At 35.1% G+C, this 17,376-nt stretch overlaps 1 protein-coding gene across 8 annotated transcripts in view; it reads left to right on the plus strand.

Annotated features, from left to right (window-relative positions):
- Positions 1-17,376, plus strand: part of Pde10a (phosphodiesterase 10A) — a 522,815-nt gene that overhangs the window by 452,776 nt on the left and 52,663 nt on the right. For all 8 annotated transcript variants that reach the window (XM_048805848.1, XM_048805853.1, XM_048805854.1 and 5 more), the window contains 3 exons: positions 5,057-5,199; positions 7,465-7,557; positions 9,792-9,978. In XM_048805848.1, the coding sequence (XP_048661805.1) occupies positions 5,057-5,199; positions 7,465-7,557; positions 9,792-9,978 (423 nt within the window). The remainder of the gene's footprint in view (positions 1-5,056; positions 5,200-7,464; positions 7,558-9,791; positions 9,979-17,376) is intronic.

Below are 17,376 nucleotides of genomic sequence, written 5' to 3' on the forward strand. Positions count from 1 at the left end.
AGGGGAGGGGGGATAGTAGAGGATAGGAAAGGCAGCAGAACACAACAGACACTAGTATGGCAATATGTAAATCAATGGATGTGTAACTGATGTGATTCTGCAATCTGTATATGGGGTAAAAATGGGAGCTCATAACCCACTTGAATCAAAGTGTGAAATATGATATATCAAGAACTATGTAATGTTTTTGAACAACCAACAATAAAAAATTAAAAAAAAATAGCTTTGTCTGATTTTGACAAATTTTAATGAATTTGTAAAGCAGGGAATTATTAAGAAGTAGATAAAAATATAAAGATATAATGTGGACTGACATAGAGCTTGTACTAGGGGCATAGAAGCACTTATTAATCACTTAATAAATTAGCCCTTTATTATTACATTTAAAAAATAGCTTTATTTAGAGGTAATTGACATACCATATAATTCATCCATTTAAAGTATTCAGTAGGAAATTATATTATTACCAGGCATTCAACCAGTCTTACATTCATGGGTTAAAGCCTATTTAGTAGTAATAGATTCTTAACTCCTAGACTGGTTGTTAATATTTGCTTTCAAATTTTGCATCTGTGATCATAACTAAATTGCTCAATAGTTTCCTTTTTTTTAGTCACAATGTTGCATCGGTACTGAGTTATTCTGTACTTATAAAATGAGAAGCATTCCATTCTTTTCTGTGGGGTAAAGTGCTTCAAATAACACGTGAATCCTTTATTTCTTATGGTTTGATGTAAATTGGCTGTAAAACTATTAGGGCTTCTTAGGGTATAGGTCTTCAATTCTCCTTGCTGTGTTTTCTATGGCATTGGAATCTTTAGAATTCACTCGCCCATTTCTGTATTTCGGGAGTTTTTGTTACATTCCTCTAGTAGGTAGTAAATGGGGTTATAAAATGGTGAGCAAAACCTCAAAAGTCTCTACCCTCCTCTAGCTGTGATCCTTATAATCTAGGAGGGGAGATGGACATGAATCAGAAGGTCATGTGCAGGTAAAATTGCCTTGGCACTGAGCTGGGAAGGGCAAAACCTAGCGCTTGGAAAGCTGGGAATAAGCAGAGCTGATCTTTTTGGGGAGCTTGTGGCGGCTTTGTTGATGCTGTGGCCCAAGTCCAGGGAAGTACAGGTGAGACAAAGCAAGGCAGGCAGAAACAGGAGTGGACAGCAGGGAGCAATCCATTCCTGTGCAGAAAGATTCCTCCTGGAAGGCCAAGTTATCAGGCCTGGAGCAGGTATTGCCTTCAAGGTTTTTAAGCCAGAGACGTGTTTAAGCTAGATTTGTGTTTCAAAAAGATAACCTTGGAGTAAAGATTTGTTCCCAGGATGTAGGCTCTCTATTTACCTCTCTTCTTGTTTCTTTTGCTGAGAAAAAACTTTTTAGTTTGANGGGGAGGGGAGGGGGGATAGTAGAGGATAGGAAAGGCAGCAGAACACAACAGACACTAGTATGGCAATATGTAAATCAATGGATGTGTAACTGATGTGATTCTGCAATCTGTATATGGGGTAAAAATGGGAGCTCATAACCCACTTGAATCAAAGTGTGAAATATGATATATCAAGAACTATGTAATGTTTTGAACAGCCAACAATAAAAAAATAAATAAATAAAAAAATAAACCATTTCTGCATTTAAAAAAAAAAAAAAAGATAACCTTGGGTTAGGAGAGACGAGACGGAAATGAGTTTAAAATGTTTTGAGAGGCCTTTTGATAACATATAAGATTTCTTGATGAGCAAATTTAGATTATATTTTAATTCCTGGGTGATCATTTCATCTACTTCACTGTTTCTCAGTGGGCAATACTGACATTTTGGGTAAAGAAGTTTATCCTTAGCAGAATTGTCCTTGAGAATTGGATGCCAAGAGTGCCTTCTTTTCCCTGCTCCTAGCAACAAACAGGAGAGGCTGCCACTTGCGTTCAGATGCTCTGTGGCCAGCTGCTAGTTAAGACTCAGCTGCTAGTTAAGAGAATTAGGACTTCTAAATTAAATTCTTAAATTTATTGGCATTTTATATTCTCTTCCTTATCTGAAAACTTTATTTATTAAACCTACTTGAGTGAATAAACAGGAATTTACTGGCTGGTGTGACTGAAAAGCCTTTGAACAGTCAGGCTTCTACATTTACTGGGCATGAGAACTCAAACTATATTTTCAGGGATATGTTTGCCTTTGTTTCCCCATTCAACTTACTTCTGTGTCGTCCTTATTATCAGTCAGTCTCTCACCATGTGACAGTGATAGCCCTGTTAGCCATAAGCTGACATTTAAAGTCAAGATTTCTGTCAAGATCAACAAACCATCAATGTCTATACCATGTCACCCCTTCACAAAAAGGATACAAAAATGTACACTTTCACCTCCTTTTCACCTTTCTTACCTTCTACCTTACATATTTTTGGATGTATGAATTTTATAAACACACATATCGCCTTTTAGGTGTGTCCTTTATCCTGTTATCATTTCATCTGGAATTTCTTAGATACTGTTTCTACCAAGTTTTACAGTTTCATTATAATTTTGATGATCTCTTTGTTCATTTCTTGGAACCCACCTTCCCTTGCTTTCTCATATTTGTGTGTTTATATATTTTTGTTTGAGCACATCCCCTTTTCCAACATGGTCCAGATGTTAGTAGTGTCCTGAGTACCATTCACTTCTAAAATATCTTAAATTTGCCTGATGCATGAATGTATAGTACTTGACTTGGTGTGTAGTACCAAAACATTTCTAGGTAATTTTGAATTCCTTTTCAGTATCTGAGGTTCATTTCAAACTGAGCCTCTGGGGAGAGTGAAAAGGTAAATGTATGTTTAGAGTTTCTCATCTTAAAGTCTTTCTTATTACCTGTAGTTGTTTTTTGATTGATTTTCTTACCTATGCAAAAACATTATGAGCATGGCCTCTTTAGATATGTATACTCCACATATCCTTTTCTTGTCTAATTGACATCATATCTTTATCTTGTCCTTACATATTATTAATATGGTGTAGTTTTTATCATGAATGGTGGTTGAATTGCATCACATACCTTTGACAGCCAGGGTGATAATCAGAGAGTTTTTTTCTCCTTCTCTTATTGCTGTAATGAATTATAGTAGAGTTTATGATACCGAAAAGTTCTGAATAAAATGTATTTTAAAATATTTTAACATTTGTTAATTTTGATAAATGTGGTTTATTATAATTTTATTTATCATTTTTCTAATGTTTCTAAGGTAAATTGGAAATCTATGATTTTGTTTTTATAGTTCCTTGTCAGTATCAGTGACATAGATAATGGGGAATGGATGGAAGGGAGTGGAGATAGACAGAGCAGTAGAATGAGTCTGACATAATTTTTCCATGTACATATATGAAAACATCACAGAGAATTCCACCATCGAGTACATCCATAAGAATGGAACTCTAACCTCAAATAAGATATACTCCATGCTTGTATAATATAATCAAAATGGATTCTGCTATCATGTCTAACTAAAAAGACCAATAAAATTTTAAAAACTGAAAAATTTTATTCATTTTTTAAAAAATTTAGAGCAGTTCAAATTCATGGGAATTTGTTGGATTTTCTGGTTGTTGTTACTTTTGTTTTTTCTTTTGCGGTACTGGAGATGGAACCCAGGGCCTCACATGTGCTAGACAAGTACCCCACCGCTGAACTACATTGGCAGCCCGTTTGTATTTTGAAACAGTATTGCTAAGTTACCAAGGCTGTCCTTGAACTTGTGATCCTTCTGCCTCAGCCTTCAGGTTTCTGGGATTGCAGCACCTGGCTGTTGAAGATTTTTAAAGAATTCATGGTTAAAACTCTGGGCCTTCTTTCTTTTATGGGGTTGCTTCTTTTGCAATTGTTAAATCATCTTTATGATTCTATTTGATTCGTATTATTCAATCCCTTCTTTAACTTATTTTTTTCTAGAAAATTATCCATCTCATCCAGATTTTTAGAAATCAGTGTATTTGGTGCTGAAATATGCATTAAGCAATAAACAAGACCTTGGGCGCTAGAGTTATAAACTTAATTGGTAATAATGGAATCTTTAATATAGAGGCTCATTATCATCACTGAATAATTCAGAATCTCACGATTCTTCCATATTTGCAAACAACTCGAGTCTTTTCTCTCTCTTGCTACTTTTATACCATTCGTCCTTCCGTAAGGAGTCGTAGTAGTTTATGGAGATAGTGGTAAAGCCATGGGTTGGCAGACTTTTTGTAAAAAGCATACACTACAGTTGTAGGAAATGAATGAATAAATGAAATATGAAATGAATACACCATTTTCCATTTAGCAGTGGAAGTGCATATTTGTTATCAAAGTGTGGGCTATGGAAACAGCTAGTATGAGTCTAAATATCCACCATTTAGTAGCCATAGAGGTACAGGTTAGGTAACCTATCAGTGCTTTAGTTTTCGTAATAAGGATAAAAATATTTCCCCAACTTAATATTGTTATTGTGAGGATTAAGTAAAGCAATGCATATAAAGTGTATAAATATGTCTGGCCTATGGTCAGTACTTAATTGTTACAAAGTATTTGACACTGTAGGAAATAAATTCAGCTATTACAAATACCAAGTTCTAGGTCTCTTTAGAGGTCATATTTCATATTTTTATAACTGCTATTCACAGACACCAACTAGTCACAGTGCAGTGTGGCTTTAACGCTGATGGAGGCTCAGAGCAGGGCATCAGGAGAGGTCTAAGAGTTTCTGGAAGAGCGCTTGGCTCTTGGAAGTCAGGCCAGTAGCAGTTCACCAAGCAGTGTCAGTGTCTTAGCATTTCAACATCCAGCACAAACAATGTAGTTGCCTTCGGTTATTTTTTGTTCTTATATACTAGTATTAGCACATAGCAATCACTTATACACTATCTATATTCACACACATATATTTTATAACTATATCTTTGTTTACTTATAATGCTAATTTCCTACTCAGGGTATAGAATAGCTGAAACTGATAATTTCATAATAAAGGTTACCATAAAGTCTCTCATCGGTTACCATAAACTTCTCATCGGCTTACCCTGGTTTTGCCTTTTTTCTTTAGATATATGCAAAAAACCTGGTGAATGCCGATCGTTGTGCACTCTTCCAGGTAGACCATAAGAACAAGGAATTGTATTCAGATCTTTTTGATATTGGAGAGGAAAAGGAAGGAAAGCCTGTCTTCAAGAAGACCAAAGAGATAAGGTACAGCTGGAGTGAGCGTCCTGTGCTCTGATCACAAATGTGCAGGTGTTCTGTTACCCACTTTTCTGTGCCTATTCACAGGTATGCTGACAATACTTGTCATACTGTGATATCATTCCCACCAGGACCCGCCTCCTGAAGGTAGTACTTCTGGGAATGACATTGCAGTGCCAGCGAAACCACGCCTAGGAAGCTTTAGCGTCACTCCTGGAAATGCCGTCTTCCGGAGGCGGTCCTTTTGGAAATCATGTTGGAAAAACTTACTAGTGCTCCCAGGTAGGTAAAGTATGCTCCACCTGGAGTCTGCAGGTTCTCCCATGTTTAGGAGCAAGGGTGAGCTTAACCAGTTCGGCCCCCACCTCTTCCCAGCATATGGACTGTCTCACAGTTCCAATATTACAGGAAATTGATCTGGTGTACTGATGACTTCAACACATTCAGTTATCCATTGGTTTAATCAACACACTTTCATTCCATTTTGAGACTAAAACCTTCTTTGTTCTTTATGTGGCAGCTATTGTCACATAAATGAATAGCATGAGGGTTACTAGTTGGTGGAAGACCTTGGCTCAGGCTTATCAAGCTGGAAACCTGCAAGGAGCACTGTCACAGACTTTAGAACCAGGCTTGGCAGGCACAGGTTGGGGTCCCCTTCAAACTGTGGGTTCCTTTGGCTTTATGTGTCTTGTTCAACTACTCTTCTCTAATACTGCATGTTCTCCAGTAAGATACTGTTCCTCATTCGTTAAGAACTGCCATTCATTTGACAGTCTGTCACATGGAAGTGTGGCCTGCCATGGGGCATCTCCATTGTCTGCACTGGTACTCCAGTTCTGTTTCTAGGTGATAGTTCCAGAATTCCTGACACATAGTTCTGACTTATGGACACTATGTAGGTGTTTTGGGTTTTAAAATTTGGTTTCTTGTTTTCTTTGTCAGCCTGGGTATAGTAGCTTATTTAAAGCCATTTCTTTCTTAAGGTCCAAGTGTTCTCTCTCACTCCTGGAACTGATCCAATTTTGAAATTAGTAACTTAAAGCCTGTGTTTACGAGCACAGGAAAAAGGAGCATGTGGTTGCCTGACTTTGATGCCTGGACGGAGCCAGCATGACTGTCAGAGCATGCTCCTTAAACATGAGCTTCTCCCTCAGCTCCAGTGAGAGGTGTCCACTTGCTCTCAGCAGACAGACTCACTCGCATACCTGGTGAAATGGCCCTCACTGCAGTCTAACTTGTGTTCCTGTTGTTCAAAGCACAAGAAAACAAGGAAACAGACAACTTGGAGTTTATGCATGGTTTACTTGTTGGTGTTTTAATTCTCTTTTATGTCATGTGTCTTTTGACTTTTCTTGATAATCCTTAAGGATAAGCTTCATTTCAGAAATGATTATTTCCTATAATGCTAATAATGTGGTATTATAGAAATTATTTTTGAACTACTGAAAGTCATAGATATAGACATCTTAATTAAATTTTGAAATGAATGCATGTATGGTGATAATATAGTAATAAGAAAAATATTAATGTTAGAACTTATTTATAAATGAAAATATTGATACTGATAACAAAAATGAAAAAATACTGATGTAGATAACAAAAGTGTAATTAAATATAATCAGTTAATGATTTACTTTTGATTGTTTTTAAATGTAACAACATTTAAATTTCTAAATAGTACTTGGGTTATAAACAACAGAAAATCCAGGTCCTGAACACCTCAAAGTTCAGACCCGACCTCTGAATTTGGTTCCACATGTGGTGGAAAGCATGGTGCTATGCTCTCTTGAGAATCCATCGTTTTCTAAATATACCAACTGCTGTAATAGGGCTGGTTCATCATCCTGTATTCTAGTTTTTATTATGACACTACTAGGCCTCAAACCTCATGTCATTGAGACTATACTAAGAAAATTTGTGTGAAACGTATTGTAAGTTATAAGGTACTTTACATGTATAAGGGATTATTGTTATTGGTCAATGCTGGTGATCACTAGTTAATTTTAAATTTGTATTTGTGAACCAATTAAATTGCATTATAGTGTGATTTACATCCTAAAAGTCTCAAGTGATCACTGTGTAATGTTTTTCTGCTTTACTTTTACATGTTTTATAAGATAGTTTAGGATATGTAAATGTAAAATTAATATGAGCATTTAAAATGGAACAAGACTTTTCAACTCAATGCTTGATGGTAATGAAGTGTTTCAGAATTATTCTGTATCAGTAGTATTTCAATTAGTGTGTCTCTCTCTTTTATATATGCAGATTTTCAATCGAGAAAGGAATCGCTGGTCAAGTAGCAAGAACAGGGGAAGTCCTGAACATTCCAGATGCCTATGCGGATCCACGCTTCAACAGGTAAAAACAATCAGTTTCTCCCTTAACATTCTTCTTGGTTGAAATGTCTTCTGGACAGCTCCAGTCCTACATGTCTCAACTCCATCAGTTCTTTCCTTTTTGCTGGGAACCAGTCCTATTACTAACAGGTGGTATATTCAGATATTTATGAAGTAATGGATTCTCAGTGACTAATATGTAACAGTGTCAAAGCTAGAGTTGTTTATGTTGTTATAAAAACAGCAAATAGGCAGGAGTTTCAACTGATGGATCGCCGGTGGTTTTTTTCATTATACTGTCATCATCTTGTACCATATTCTCTATCGAATAATATGCTAAAGTGCTACACAATACATACTGATAAAATTATATACTTTTGATACTGACAGGTCTGATTTTAAATTATGGTTGTGTGATTTTGTAGTCAGCTCTGAGTCTCATTCCTTTATCTTTAAAATAGTTTAATAAGACTGGTGCTATAGCTCAGTGGTAGAACACTTGCCTCTCAATGTGTGAGTCACTAGGTTCCATTTTCAGCACCACATAAAAATAAACAAATAAAGGCATGCTGTCCATCTAACACTACAAAAAAAATATCCAAAAAAAGTACAATAATGCCTATATTGTAGTCTTTTTTTAAAGATTATGGATAATGTTTGTTAAAAAGTCTAGAAACTTTACCAGACATAAAGTAGAAACCTAACAAACCATAGATTTTATTGTATATTATTAAAATTGGATTTTAAGATAGCTGAAAAGAGTTTTATTTCATTTTGATTTTCTTTTAGAGTACTAGAAACCAAATTACAAAATATGGTTTTAGTAAATCTCTAGAAATTGAGGAGGCTATGACTGGTAGGGAGTAATATTTGAGATATAGTGACAGTAGTGCTTAGTTAATACAAACATTTGGTTTACTTTGGGAGATAAATGACACAAGAAATGCCAAGATTTTTCATGGAATTAATTGATTAATGTCAAATATGCATGAGTCATATAAGCACAGCTATATTCTTATAATATAATTTATCAGTAAATTAAGAATACTAAAAATCTTATTTTTTCAGGAAAATCGGTGTTTAAATGTTGAAAATATTCATATTATGTAAAATATTTATGTAAAAATTTGTGGGTCGGACTATAAGAAGTTGAAAATAAAATCAACTGATTAAAGAAAATATTGGCAAAACATATCTGACAAGACATTTGTGTCTAAAATATGAAAACACTCCTCTAAATATTAAGATATTGCAATTTAATAAAAAGGAGACAATTTTAAGAGACACTTTACAAAAGAAAATATTCATATGGCTGTTAAACACATGGGAAGTGAGTAGGGTGTACATATGTCAGTTAGATCCTCCTACATGCCAGTGTGAAATGGTTGAGATTATAAAATACTGATAGTAGCAAGGATTGGAAAGGGTGTGGATAAACTGGAACTCTCAGACTCTGCTGGTGGGAATGTGTAATGGTACAACTCCTTAGGTAAACAGTCTTTCAACTTGTTGGAAATTTGAACATACACCCACTGTATAATCCATCCGTCATCTCCACTCCCAGGCACTACTGCAAGAAAAACTAAAACATATGTTATCCAAAGAACTTGTATACAGATCTTCAAGCCAACATTATCCATAATTACTGACACTGGCTAATAGAAAATAATGTTTCCCATTAACTGATAAATGGATAAACAAATGTGGTTTATTCATTCAGTAGGGGCAACTATGATGTAATAACAAGTACTGACAGACATGTGAATCTCAAGAACTGTGTGTAACATGAGGGCATTAAGGACTGCAGCTACTAACTGCCTTACTCCTTAGAGCAGGAGTAAGCAAACCTTTATTTATTAATGGCCAGCTAGTAAGTAGTTTTGGCTATACAGGCCTATGGTTTAAAAGTTAGATCTCATAAATAGGCCCAAGTTCAAAGGAACAAATCACTTTACCACATTTATAATGTTTTTTCTCTTGTCTGTTGACTCAATTATGCTGGATGCTAAAAACCCAATAAGAGCAGAATCCTCCTGTAGAGACAGTTGTGAAAACAAAACAAACAAACAAAAAAGTTAGAATATTTCTGAAAAGGTTATAATAAAACACTTTCAAATATTAGCTTGTCCCTAAATTTAGAGGCTCACAGCGTCTCCATTGCATATCTGAGTTGAGACTTAGGAGGCAGTGAGTAGTTTAATCTTTTTCTACTTGCTTCTTTCCTTGTGGTGATGGCTTTTCTCCTTCACTTTGCAGGGAGGTGGACTTGTACACAGGCTACACTACCCGCAACATCCTGTGCATGCCCATCGTGAGCCGGGGGAGTGTGATAGGCGTGGTGCAGATGGTGAACAAAATCAGCGGCAGTGCCTTCTCCAAGACCGACGAGAACAACTTCAAAATGTTCGCTGTCTTCTGTGCTTTGGCCTTACACTGTGCTAATGTAAGTGCTGCTTTAAATATCATTTAACTATATACTGGATATTAATGTCCAGTAAAGCCACTTGCAGTGTTTTCCATTTATGTTTCTTTACAAACTAGGAGAAATGATTCCTAGTTGTACATATTTTAGGAAATGCCTTAAAAAATTTCCTGATACTTTGCATTTATTTCAAGGTATGAATTTGTTAAAAATAAAAATGAAATTAATATTTAGGTAAGATGTTTAAACATCAGACTTACATTTCTTGATATCTGCTGAAATGAATAAGAAAAGTGTTATTGAAACCCTTCATGTTTGTTGTTTGCACTGCATTTGAGAGTGTATAAAATGTTAGCTGGTAACTGCTGTTTTCACACCAACCAGGGAAGTGTTGCTTGTGACAAAGAGTTGACCACCTCTTCCTTGAGTCCTTCCAGAGGAGTCCTGAGTGTTGACCCATTTAATCCATGCTGTGGTCCTGCCCTCCTCATTGAAGAGGAGCAGGGGTCTGTCTTCACAGGAGATCTTTTGATGTTCTTTCTTTTATATTGTTATGTTTTAAATGAGTTGAACATTTAGTATTCTATGAACCCTAATAATCCTTTTTACTAGAATTCTGAAATTTTATAACCCTTCTGTAAAGGTAAATGAGAAGAAATGGGACTTACCACCTTAATAACTTAGAAAAATTGCTTTTTGGGAATAGGACTAAGTTCTGTAGAAGCATCCATATAATTCACGGAAATAGTTGAGAAATAACTAGGAGCAAATATTTTTAAAATTTTTTAAATCCAACTCTGGTGACTCTGGCAAACCATTTTAATCCCATCAGTGATATTGGGTAAGAATGCACATTACTTCCCTTACACCATCCTGGGGCCCTCCATGGGTCATTATTACTCAGCTCATCAAAAATAAATCAGCACAGTTGTAAAAAGTTTTGCTTCAGATATTATCAGTATCTATATGTATCTCATAAATAAAAACATGGACAGCTTATTTTTTTTCTTATTTAGTTTAAAAGTTGCAGAACATCTAATTTTAGTATATTTTGAATATTGACTATTCATCATTTTGAAATGGAATCTAAGAACTAAAGTAACTCAGTACCTTTTGTTGTTTTTTTTTTTTTAAAAAACCACAGCAAGACCTTATGATTGGAAAATTAAACACTGTTTGTTTTACTCTCTGAACAGTATTTCTACTATTTAACAAAATTGTATTCTAATATTTTATGCTTTAGAGTATTTTATTATTCTGAGATAATATTCTAAAACAAACATGTATAGTAAGTGGTAAAAATTCATTATTAATTGTGATTTTATATATATGTATATACATTATATATATACATATATAATATATATAGTATATATTATTACCAATATGTTATGTCAAAACAATATAACTGTATCACAAAATTTGGGTAATTTTCCAGAATAAAAAGTAAAAATATTATGGAAAATGATATTTTTAATGAGATGTGTATGCCTTAAAACAGCAATAGTTAATATATCCTTCACGGATTTTACATATTGTTAAAATGAAAGGGGATTTAGCATCATTTTTCTACAGTTATAATTTTGAAGTAATTTCAGATCAAAAGCAACATTGCAAAAATAGTACAAAGAATCTACTTATACCATTAGCCTTATTCCCCCAAAGTTATGATGTGTATCATTTTTGCACTTTCTCCTTCTTTTTCCCTCTTAGTAACTGTCTCTCTCTGAGCTGAGATTGTCTCAGACACAATGTCTAGAAATGAAGAATGCTTCAGCTTGTACTTTCTAAAATCAAATACATTGAATTCCTACTGCACATTTAAAAACACCAAGAAGTCAACATTTGGGGTGGGGTTGTGGCTCAGTAGTAGAGCACTTCCGGGCAGGGGTAAGGGCCTGGGTTCAATCTTTAGCACCACATAATTAATTAATTAAAAGTTAAATTAAAAAAAAAAAGAAGTCAACATTGGTACTGTGTTAGATTATTTGGGCTGTGTAGTGGATACAAGACTGAGTGACTTAAACAACAGAAAGTTATTTTCTCTCTCAGCTTACGACTACCCCCTTGTAGTCTGTCCTGATGTGGTTTTTCCTGTGTGTGGAATATTTCTGGGTCCTGATTGCCTCTTCACGTGTTGGATTGATTCACACATAGGACATTGTTTTGCCTTAGTTACCACTTTATTTAAAGGCCCCATCTCTTAAGTTTGGTCACTGGGATTGAGGCGTTGAATGTGAACTTTGGGGGAATGTGGGTCAGGCTGTGCCTAGGTACTGTGCTTTGATCATCTGCAGACATCTTGAGTCTCCTTTATTCTGAAACTGTTCTATAATCTTTGTTTTTCTTCACCTGGATATTTTTAAAGCTATAAAACTGGTATTTTGTAGAATGTTTCTTAATTTGGCTCTGTTTGATGTTTCCTCATGGCTGCATTAAAGTTATAATTTTTAATGTTTTTATGATAAATTATAATTATTCATAACAGTGGGATTCTTGTGACATATTTATACATGCATATAGCATAATAGCATAATTTGCTCATTTCGTTTCTCAGTACTTCCCCTTCTCTCACCTCCTTCCTCCCCCTTAACTTTTACCTCTACTCTATGCTACTCCCATTGTTATAATTTGAATATATAGTGTCTCCTGAAAACCTCAAATATTGGAAACACAATATCCAATGTAGCAAATGTTGGGAAACAAAAAAGATTAGATTATGTAAACTATAACCTAATCAATGGATTGATCCATTTGGGCGATTAGGAATCTGAATGGATTGCTGGGTGGTAACTGTAGGCAGATGAGGTGAGGCTAGAAGAAGCCATTCGGTGGTGGTGGTGGGAGGTGCCCTTGGGCATTATATTTTATCTCTAGTTTCTCCCTCACTTTCTGCTTCTGGGATGCAGTGAACTGAAGTGTTCTATTTCACCTCAGCCCCAGAGCAATGGAGTTGGCCAGCCGTGGACTGAACCTCTGAAACTTGAGCTAAAATAAACTTTTCCTTTTCTGAATTGTTCTTGTCAGATACTTTGATCACAGTGATGGAAAGCTGACTGACACATACTTTGATTTATTTTTTAAATTGGTACATTATAATTATATGTCAAAGTGGGAATTACTGTGATACATTTATACATGCACATAGCATAGTTTGAATGATTTCATTCCCAGTCCTTCCTCCTCCTTCCCCTTCTCTCTCCCCCGTAATTCCCTTCCTCTACTCTACTGTTCTTCCTTCTGTTTTCATGAGATTGCTTTTTTACTTCCTTATTTCTCTATAACTCCCTCATTTGACCCTTGACTTTCTGAGTCTGTCTTATTTCATTCAGCATGATATCCTTCAGTTTCATCTGTTTACCAGCAAATGACATAATTTCATTCTTCTTTATGGCTAAAACTCTGTGATGTATATATACCACATTTTCTTTATTAATTCATCGGTTGACAGACACCTAGGCTGATTCTATAATAGGGCTATTATGAATTGTGCTGCTATAAATATGGGTATGCATGTATTGCTATGGTATGGTAATTTTAGTTCTTTTGGAGAAACATCAAGGAGTGGTACAGCTTGGTCATTTGGTGGTTCCAGGCCTGGTTTTTTGAGGAATCTTCACACTGATTTCCATCGTGGTTGTAGTACCAAAAATGTGTAAGTGTTCCTTTTCCCCTGCATCCTTACCAGCATTTATTATTAGTTTCAGTAAGCTAGCCACTGGGTTCCTTGGAGCCTCACCTGCTAAAAGATGTTAATGTCACTGACCTGATGTTTTTTGAGTAAGTTAGCTTTGGGTTTTGAACATGTTTTTACTAGGAAAAGCACCTTGTAGTACTCATTGTCCCAAGCAGTTAATCCAACAATTTGCAGGCTCCCTGCCCTTCCTGAAAGTTCTATTTCTTTCTGGGAAACATACAGAAGTATTTTTTTTGCAATAATATATGCAAAAGCTTTGAGCAGTATGAAATGCCCTTTAATTGTTGGCTATTATTAAGTAGGATTTAAGTGTATTGATCCTGAGAAATTAAAAATATTTCTGCTCTTGATTATGTCCTTATTAATTATGTCCTTAATAAAAGCATGTGAACCCTCATGAAAATTACTTCTAATTCTGAATGTATAATGTATTGGTATATTTTATAATTGTCTGACTTAATATTCCTGTTTAAAAGTCCCTGTGTTTGGAGCAGGATGATGGGCCATTTAAACAATTATAATGTCTTCATTTTTCTTTATTTCATCTTTGGATTCATTAGACTGCAGTATTTTTTGTTGAATTAAAGGTGCATTCCTCTAAATGGCAACATCTCCCTTTCGTTTGTTGATTTAACTGTTTGTTAGTTGGAAATAGCCATCTACTTTGGAAAGTAACAGAAAGTAACCATTTAAAAAGATTGATTCTTTAAAACTAAATGAGTTAATTAATTTGCTTATACATATTATGGTTTTAAGAGGCATTTTAATATAATGCAAGAAGCTGATAGTAATTACTGTTTTTACATCTTTGGCCTGGAAAAAGGAGCCCTTCAAAACAGACTAGCTCTCTACATTCTGTGTGGGAAGATGTTTAACATTAAAGAGACAAGGAAAAAATCACGATTCAAATGAAACCAGTTGGCTAGGGACAGGTATAATAACCTTTATTCATTCAAACTTTATTAATTCTTGAATTCAGCCACCAACTATTGAGTCTATTTTTTTCATATCAGATAGTAGATGTAAAGGTGATAGAATAAAAGCTGCTCTTATTTGATTCAACACTTTGTAATTGGAATTTTTTGAATACTTTACATATTTTTAAAAAGTCTCACAACAATCCCATGAATGAGGATTGTTATCCCCACTTTACCCCCCCCCCCCCAAAAAAAAAGACACATAAAGTTTAAATAATTTATCCAAGGTCACATAGTATCAGAGTATGTGATAGAGCAAGGATTTGGATATAGATATAGTTATGGCCTCAGATACGGCCTTCCATTTTACACTGGTCTTTCTGAATGTTGCTCATAGGAAGAAAAATATTAAGAAACATATTTTAAGTTTTGTACATAAAATATAGAATAGAATATTTAGTAGGGTATATCATTCAGGGTTTTTCATAGAGATAGAGCCAATAGGATATATAAAGATTGTGATAGATACCTTAGAGGGAATTGGTTTGGTAAATTAGTTCACATGATTATAGTGGTTGAGGAGTCCCATGATAAGCCTTCCATAAGCAAAGAATTTGGGAAGCCAGTAGCATGGCCCCAGGCCAGGTCCAAAGGCCTCAGAATCAGGGAGGCTCATGGTGCAATTCTCACAAAATGAAACTGATTACTTTGTTTTGTAATTACTGTTATTTACCTCATCTCTAGAGTTACAAAATAAAATGATAAAAACTAAAGTTTAAACTAAAAATTTATATACATTAATTTATACTATACGTTTATAAATACATTTTAATTAAATTAAAATTGCTGGCCATACACTTGTAAACTGACTATATAAGGATTAAGTAATAACTGCCTGATAGGAGTTGGGAGATTATAGAAAGTATTTCACACAGACCACTTGGCACTCCACATGCCATCTACGTGCTCAGCGGTACTCTAAGTGCCGTGGTGGTTGTAGCAATAGTATTATTCTACCTAATGTAGTCACTTTTCCTAGCAGCTTAGCCATAGAATTACACTGAACTACAGGATATGCCAAGCAATTCCTGTTGACTGTTCACCTTCCTCCCAGAATATGCAGCATCTTCCATTGAGGTATGGGAGGCAAATGTGAAAGATTCTGTCTTGATATGTGTTTAGGTAAGTTATATAGAAGAAGCTTCATTTTTTTAATTGCTAGCATGGCATAGAGCTTTCAGAAGCTTCTATGTCTGTAGTGGGCCATTCTCCTCCTGTTTTCTTCTAGAAGTTCTATAGTTTTTAGGTCTTACACTTAAGGCTGTATCCACTTGGAATATTTATTATAGATGGCACAAAGTAAGGATCAAAATTCATTTGTTTACCTTTGGATATTCTGTTGTTCCAGCACCGTTCCTTGTAGACTGTCCCTTTTCTGCTGTCTTGCCTTTGCGACCTTGTTGAAAATCAGCTGAGTATATATAGTGGTCTACTCTGTACTCTGTGTTCTATCGTTGGTCTTCTTGTGTCTTTGATGCCCATTTAATTACTGTAGCTTTATAATAAGTTTTGGATTCAGGTGTGGAGTTCTTCTACCCTCATTCTTTGTTTTCAGAATGGTTTTGTGTAGTCTAGGTCCTTTGCATTTCCATATAAATTTTAGAATCTCCTTTTCATTGCCTGTAGAAAAGCCTGCCAGGATTTTGGTGAGGTTGTGACATCAGCAGTTCAGTTCCAAGGATGGTGTTGTTGGAGTACCCAAGTTTAAGTGTGTGTGGTCTGTTTGTCTATTTTGCTTGCAGCAGTCTCATCAGTTATGTCACATGTTTCAAAACTCTAATTAGGTGCATGACATTTAGGATTGTTATGTCCTCTTGATAGCCAGACCCCTTTGTCATTTAAAACAACCTTTTCTTTATCCTTGATATAATAGTCTTCACTCTCAAATCTACCTTTTCTGACATTGATAAAGCCCAATTTTTTAGGACTGGTGTTCAGTGGTATATCCCAACTATCCTTTAACTTTACTTGTGTCTTTACTTATGTTTAAAGTAAGATTCTTTTTTTAAAAAAATATCTTTATTTATTTATTTTTATGTGGTGCTGAGGATCAAACCCAGTGCCTCACATGTTCCAGGCAGGTGCTCTACCACTGAGCTACGGCCCCAGCCCCTAAAGTAAGATTCTTATAAGCAGCATATAATTTGTTCAGGATTTTTTTTTAATCTGACAATCTTTTACTTTTAATCTTGATGTTTCCACCATTTACTTTTCAAGATTAGGTGTAATAAATCTGCCAACTCAGTTTTCTATGTGTTTCATCTGTTCTTTTATTCTTTCTATTCTTGGATTTAAAATTGAATTCTTTATAACTTTGTTTTATGAATCAGGTTTCAATTGATTAAAAAAATCTTCAGGGCTGGGGTTGTGGCTCAGTGGTAGAGTAATCACCTAGCAAGTGTGAAGCACTGGATCTGATCCTCAGCACCACGTAAAATTAAATAAATAAAGATATTGTGTCCATCTACATCTAAAAAAATCCTTTCTTTAAAATTTTTTATTCTAATTTGTTTTATGATAGCAGAATGTATTATAATTCATATTACACATACAGAGCACAATTTTTCATATCTCTGGTTGCATACAAAGTATATTTACACCACTCTTGTCTTTACTTAGGGTAATGATATCCATTTCAATCCACCATCTTTTTTAACCCTTGCCCCTTCCTTTCTGCCCTAGATTGTTTAATCTTCCTAAGCTCCCCCTCACAACTCCACTATGAATCAGCCTCCTTATATCAGG

Source organism: Marmota marmota, unplaced genomic scaffold (genome assembly GCF_001458135.2).
Source record: "Marmota marmota marmota unplaced genomic scaffold, marMar, whole genome shotgun sequence".
Lineage (NCBI taxonomy): Eukaryota > Metazoa > Chordata > Mammalia > Rodentia > Sciuridae > Marmota > Marmota marmota.